Source organism: Oncorhynchus mykiss, chromosome 9, assembly GCF_013265735.2.
Source record: "Oncorhynchus mykiss isolate Arlee chromosome 9, USDA_OmykA_1.1, whole genome shotgun sequence".
Taxonomy (NCBI): Eukaryota; Metazoa; Chordata; class Actinopteri; order Salmoniformes; family Salmonidae; genus Oncorhynchus; species Oncorhynchus mykiss.
Genome location: NC_048573.1, coordinates 1,736,513 through 1,743,546, shown reverse-complemented (window position 1 = coordinate 1,743,546; position 7,034 = coordinate 1,736,513). Strand labels below are relative to the sequence as shown.

Here is a 7,034-nt window from a genome sequence, read left to right as displayed (position 1 = left end):
TCTCTCCTCTCTCTTTACCTCGTGACCCTGTTCATCAGAACGTCATGGTGTTGGAGGTCTTCATTGTAGTAGACTGGATCAGCTCCTCTGTCCCCCACTCATCTCTCTCTCCTCTCTCTTTACCTCGTGACTCTGTTCATCAGAATGTCATGGTGAATGGAAAAAGATGCTCTCTTCAGCAGCAGTGAATAACCACAACCCTGTCAGTCCATCTCTTTACTTCTCCTTTCTCTTATCTTCTCTCTCCCTCCTCCCCTTTTCACACCAACGGACTTATCTTTAGACGCTGCAGTCTTGACCGCCATCAACAGCTTCAGCAACAGAGAGGTGTGAAGTTTCCACAACAGAATTAGAGTCGGTTTATCATGAGAACATACAGACAACACTGACTGGAACTATCAACAACAAGAGTTGGTTTATCATGAGAACATACAGACAACACTGACTGGAACCAGCTGACAGTATCAGTTGTAAAGGCTTCATTACTACTAACAGAAGGAAAGTTGTAGTGGTTTGTCCATGATGAATGATGTAAAGACTTCATTACTACTAACAGAAGGGAAGTTGTAGTGGTTTGTCCATGATGAATGATGTAAAGACTTAATTCCTACTAACAGAAGGAAAGTTGTAGTGTTTTGTCCATGATGAATGTTGTAAAGGTTTCAATGTGTTTTTATATTGAGCTGGTCTGTTAAATTCTGTTTGTTCATGTGAAATTGGAAAGTGTATTTTTCTATAATGTCGTTGTGGGTGTTTATCTTGAGCAACACCGTTGTATGGCTGCCAACTTGTCAAATAAAGCTTCCTAAAATGTGTTAGAAAATGTGTCAGTTTGTCACTTTCATGAGTTTGGAGTAATAATATGTTCCACTACTGAAGACATTGTCTCTAATCTAGTAGATTAATAACATGTTCCACTATTGAAGACATTGTCTCTAATCTAGTGGAGTATTAACATGTTCCACTACTGAAGACATTGTCTCTAATCTAGTGGAGTAATAACATGTTCCACTACTGAAGACATTGTCTCTAACCTAGTGGAGTAATAACATGTTCCACTACTGAAGACATTGTCTCTAATCTAGTGGAGTAATAACATGTTCCACTACTGAAGACATTGTCTCTAATCTAGTAGAGTAATAACATGTTCCACTACTGAAGACATTGTCTCTAATCTAGTAGAGTAATAACATGTTCCACTACTGAAGACATTGTCTCTAATCTAGTGGAGTAATAACATGTTCCACTACTGAAGACATTGTCTCTAATCTAGTGGAGTAATAACATGTTCCACTACTGAAGACATTGTCTCTAATCTAGTGGAATAATAACATGTTCCACTACTGAAGACATTGTCTATAATCTAGTGGAGTAATAACATGTTCCACTACTGGAGATCTGGGTTTTGCCTTTACATTTCTAGAAAATGAACGACTAAGGAAGTATGTTTCACTTCTCTTTGTGACTTCTCTAACCCCAAACCCCGGCCTGGTCTGATTGGTCTGTTTCTCAAGCATTCCCGAAGTCTTGTGATATTGTGCCTCTGGGTTTAGAAATGTCTGGTGGATATTAGCCCCATCTGAGAAGGCTTGAATTCTAAAAAAACCTTCCTCCACATTGTTTGAAGTACAATATAGCAACATAGCTACTATGGTAGGTCAAAGCTGTATGCTGGATAACCTTGGTAGAGCATGGGTTTAGAAGGCATTGTGGTGCTCATATGAATTTCCTTTTGTGGTGTGGTGATCATATTAATTTTTCTTCCTTTTTCTGCTGAAGACGAATTCCTACTTCTCACTTAAAACATTGTTTTTTATTTGTAGTTAGATACAGTGCCTTCATACCCCTTAATATATTAATTAATTATTAATTATTATAATTATTAATAATTATAATACTTATAATTATTATTATTAATTATTAATAATGCCTTCATAATAGACTTATTCTGCATTTTGTTTTGTCACAGCCTGAATTCAAAATGTATTAACCTTTCTGGGCTGACATCCCGTTAACGGGATTATATTACAACAGTAATGTCCCACCTCGCCAACAGCCAGTGAAAGTGCAGGGTGCCAAGTTCAAAACATCAAAAATCTCATAATTAAAATTCCTCAAACATTCAAGTATTATACACCATTTTAAAGATACACTTGTTGTTAATCTCACCATAGTGTGCGATTTAAAATATGCTTTACAGCGAAATCACCACAAACGATTATGCTTGGTCACCAGCAAGCAACAGATAAACTCAGCCATTTTCCTAGCAAAAGATAGCATTCACAATAGAGATAAAATGAATCACTAACCTTTGATGATCTTCATCAGATGACACTCATAGGACTTCATGTTACACAATACATGTATGTTTTGTTCGATAAAGTGCATATTTATATCAAAATCTAATTTTACATTGGTGCGTGACATTCTCTAGTTCCAAAACCATCCAGTGATTTTGCATAGCCACATCGATTCAACAGAAATACTCATCATAAATGTAGATGATAATACAAGTTATACACATGGAATTATTGATATACCTCTCCTTAATGCAACCGCTGTGTCAGATTTTTTTTTAACTTTACGGAAAAAATAAACCAAGCAATAATCTGAGACGGCGCTCAGAACAATAGGCGCCATTTTGGAGTAAAACTTAACCACAAATTACATTATAAATATTCCCTGACCTTTGATGATCTTAATCAGAATGCACTCCCAGGAATCCCAGGTCCACAATAAATGTTTATTTTGTTCGATAATGTCCGTTATTTATGTCCAAATACCTCCTTTTGTTTGCGCGTTTGGTATACATATCCAAACGCTCGTCCTGGTTGAGTGTTACTTTGGACAAAAAATTCAAAAAGTTATATTACAGGTCAAAGAAACATTTCAAACTAAGCACAGAATCAATCATTAGGATGTTTTTAACATATAGCTTCAATAAAGTTCCAACCGGAGTATTCCTTTGTGTCTTGAGGAGGAAAGGAACGGAAGTGATACCATGAGGAATGCACGTGACCAAAAAAATGGCTGACTGCCAGACACCTGAGAGATTCTGCTCTCATTCACTCCCACAACAGAGTAGAAGTCTCATTCAAATGTCTATGGACGGTTGACATCTAGTGGAAGCCCTAGGAAGTGCAACATCATTAATATCTCAAGTGGATTTCAATGGGAACTGCCTTGAATTCATAGCAGCCTCAGATTTCTCACTTCCTGTTTTGATTTTTCCTCTGGTTTTGGCCTGCCATATGAGTTCTGTTATACTCACAGACATTATTCTAACAGTTTTTGAAACTTTAGAGTGTTTTCTATCCAATACAACCAATTAAAGCTCATTCATCGAAAATTCTAAATACTGCCCCATACCCAAGAGAGGTTGAATATGTGCTGACGTGGTATTAACATGTCTTCCACTATATTTGCTGTAACTAGCTGCAGTGTTGATAACTGTAGCTGGGATTGAACCATGTTGTAGAGTGTTGATAACTGTATCTCTGATTGAACCATGTTGTAATGTGTTGATAACTGTAGCTCTGATTGAACCATGTTTAAAGTGTTGATAACTGTATCTCTGATTGAACCATGCTGTAAAGTGTTGATAACTGTATCTCTGATTGAACCATGTTGTAAAGTGTTGATAACTGTATCTCTGATTGAACCATGTTGTAGAGTGTTGATAACTGTAGCTCTGATTGAACCATGTTGTAAAGTGTTGATAACTGTATCTCTGATTGAACCATGTTTAAAGTGTTGATAACTGTATCTCTGATTGAACCATGCTGTAAAGTGTTGATAACTGTATCTCTGATTGAACCATGTTGTAAAGTGTTGATAACTGTATCTCTGATTGAACCATGTTGTAGAGTGTTGATAACTGTAGCTCTGATTGAACCATGTTGTAAAGTGTTGATAACTGTATCTGTGATTGAACCATGTTTAAAGTGTTGATAACTGTAGCTCTGATTGAACCATGTTGTAAAGTGTTGATAACTGTATCTCTGATTGAACCATGTTTAAAGTGTTGATAACTGTATCTCTGATTGAACCATGTTGTAAAGTGTTGATAACTGTCTGTTTAGGGGAAACCAGGGTACCCAGGAAGAACCACTAAGACCAGTTAGGTGAGTTTCTACCTTACAACACAACAGCTGCAGGGTCACAATATGGTATTCTGAACACAGTGTGTACTATATTGTATTACCTCTTAGTAGTAGTAGAAAGTAGGATGGATTAGAGTCAACTACCACAATATGGTATTCTGAACACAGTGTGTACTATATTATATTACCTCTTAGTAGAAGTAGAAAATAGGATGGATTAACTACCACAGTATGGTATTCTGAACACAGTGTGTACTATATTATGTTACCTCTAAGTAGAAGTAGAGTGAATGGTATCGATAAATAGTAAATTAGCCCTGGTATTGATTGGAGAGAGCTGGACATGAACAGGAGCCTCAGTGGAAATAATTTGATAGGATTCTAAGTAGCACAATATTGACTAGTAAATCATCTGATATGATTTACATTTCTAAGTGGTTCTGTATTGGATAAGTAAATACATGGCCACACTGATCAAATTTCAATCAAATTTATTTTATATAGCCCTTCGTACATCAGCTGATATCTCAAAGTGCTGTACAGAAACCCAGCCTAAAACCCCAAACAGCAAGCAATGCAGGTGAAGAAGCACGGTGGCTAGGAAAAACTCCCTAGAAAGGCCAAAACCTAGGAAGAAACCTAGAGAGGAACCAGGCTATGTGGGGTGGCCAGTCCTCTTCTGGCTGTGCCGGGTGGAGATTGTAACAAAACATGGTCAAGATGTTCAAATGTTCATAAATGACCAGCATGGTCGAATAATAATAAGGCAGAATAGTTGAAACTGGAGCAGCACCACCATGATGAAATACTTCTGTGTTGAACAGGTGATCGTGTTGAAGAAAAGAGAGGCTGAGATCACCTGATCACCATAACAACCATCAGAATGGAACTCATGGAATTCTCATATAGAACTGTGAGTCACAATGCTGTATGTTGTTACATTGTAGCTCCACCTGCTGGAACAATAGTGGCATTTGATCAAATGTGATCTATTAACTGATACATGTATTATTCTGATTGGAATGTGTTTTAATATCATGTGTGTTGTATTATTCATTCAGCAGCTGTCCTTTAACATCAGTCATATACTGGTCATATACTGTATAGCATTATGGTTGATACATTGTTTTGTGCAAAACCATTATTTGTTAATGAATCATCCTGGTAAGATATTTATTTTGTCTTTGAGGCATATAGAATGAAATAAATTATTTTCCACAATCATGTAGCCTGTTTTTTATCTGTTCTGAATGACATCACAACCACTTCATTTTTAATTTCATTGACTTCCCTTTATGTATATTCTAAATGCTCCATTCCAGGTTTCCCCTACAGCCCCCAGTGCCTTGAGTATCTGCTAAATGCTCCATTCCAGGTTTCCCTACAGCCCCCAGGGAGTATATATATAATATCTACAGCCCCCAGGGAGAATATCTATTATATCTACAGCCCCCAGGGAGTATATCTATAATATATACAGCCCCCAGGGAGTATTCCTGAATCATTAGTTAGGTATCATGCAGCAACATGTTGATAACTCTGCCTTCCTCTCTGATTAAATTAGTGTAATTTCTGCCATACTGCTCACACCTGTCTAGCTAGTCAACAACTGACAGTGAAAGTCACATTCATTTAATATGATCAGTGTTCTTGGGTCATTTCACATCGTAAATTGTTACTAGTTTAAATATTTACTACAGCCTAGTTGTTGTCACATTTATTTCACTATTCACATTAGTGCTCGTATGTGTCTTAGGACATTTGACATGAAGTTAATGTCCACATCAGAACACTGGATGGATCTAGATATCGCGAGACGACATGATGTTAACGTCCATATCAGAACACTGGATGGATCTAGATATCGCGAGACGACATGATGTTAACGTCCATATCAGAACACTGGATGGATCTAGATATCGCGAGACGACATGAAGTTTAATGTCCATATCAGAACACTAGATGGAGCTAGATATCCCGAGATGATATTCAACTAGAAGTACTGTAGGTGAAAGTGAAAGTAAAGTGTGAAACTCCACCACCCTTTTTCTCCGTTATTTCTGGAACAGACGCAGTGGTACATTCTGTTCGTTGCCAAATTAGTCTTTCAACTGTTTTGGTTTATTTTTCTAAACTCCTAATAGTTTTATTGACCAGTTACAAACAGCTTTACCTTGGAGTCAGACTTGTTTTGTTAGTGAAATGAAGACCTTTCCGACCTCTGCGGTCTGGTGTTTTGGGATTCTGTTCATCAGTGTTTCATTGATAACGACAGGTAGGACACAACATTATTCCTTCATTATTTAGCCTGTAGGATATTTTATTATCTGAACATAATATTAACAAGAAAGAAACGGGGAGAATTCAAGTGCAGGATCAAAACCGAGTGCAGGAATTGTAGATGTCTTGTCGTCACTGTGTTGTTGTCTGATCAGACCGGGCAGTTTGGGTGTGGTGGTGCTTTAGGGTGGTGTCCGCGGCAGACACTGCAGTTAGGGTAATCTCCATCTCCATCAGACTGGACAGTTTGGGGTGTGGTGGTGCTATAGGGTGTGGTGGTGCTATAGGGTGGTGTCCGTGGAAGACAGGACAGTTTGGGGTGTGATGGTGCTATAGGTTGGTGGTGCTGTAGGGTGGTGATGGCATAGGGTGGTGGTGCTGTAGGGTGGTGCTATAGGGTGGTGGTGCTGTAGGATGGTGGTGCTGTAGGGTGGTGGTGCTATAGGGTGGTGTCCGTGGAAGACACGACAGTTTGTGGTGTGGTGGTGCTGTAGGGTGGTGGTGCTATAGGGTGGTGTCCGTGGAAGACAGGACAGTTTGTGGTGTGTTGGTGCTATAGGTTGGTGGTGCTGTAGGGTGGTGGTGCTGTAGGGTGGTGGTGCTGTAGGGTGGTGCTATAGTGTGGTGGTGCTGTAGGGTGGTGGTGCTGTA

At 38.5% G+C, this 7,034-nt stretch overlaps 1 protein-coding gene across 6 annotated transcripts in view; it reads left to right on the top strand.

Moving 5' to 3' along the window:
• The first annotated feature begins 6,008 nt into the window (after positions 1 to 6,008).
• The window catches only part of LOC110515190 (butyrophilin subfamily 3 member A2), a 95,405-nt gene continuing 94,379 nt past the window's right edge, over positions 6,009 to 7,034 (top strand). The window contains exon 1 of one of the 6 annotated variants that reach the window (XM_036987016.1): positions 6,009 to 6,378. In XM_036987016.1, coding sequence (XP_036842911.1) covers positions 6,306 to 6,378 — 73 coding nt within the window. In that variant the 5' untranslated portion in view covers positions 6,009 to 6,305. The remainder of the gene's footprint in view (positions 6,379 to 7,034) is intronic. The other 5 variants (XM_036987017.1, XM_036987018.1, XM_036987019.1 and 2 more) reach the window with 5 other exon arrangements.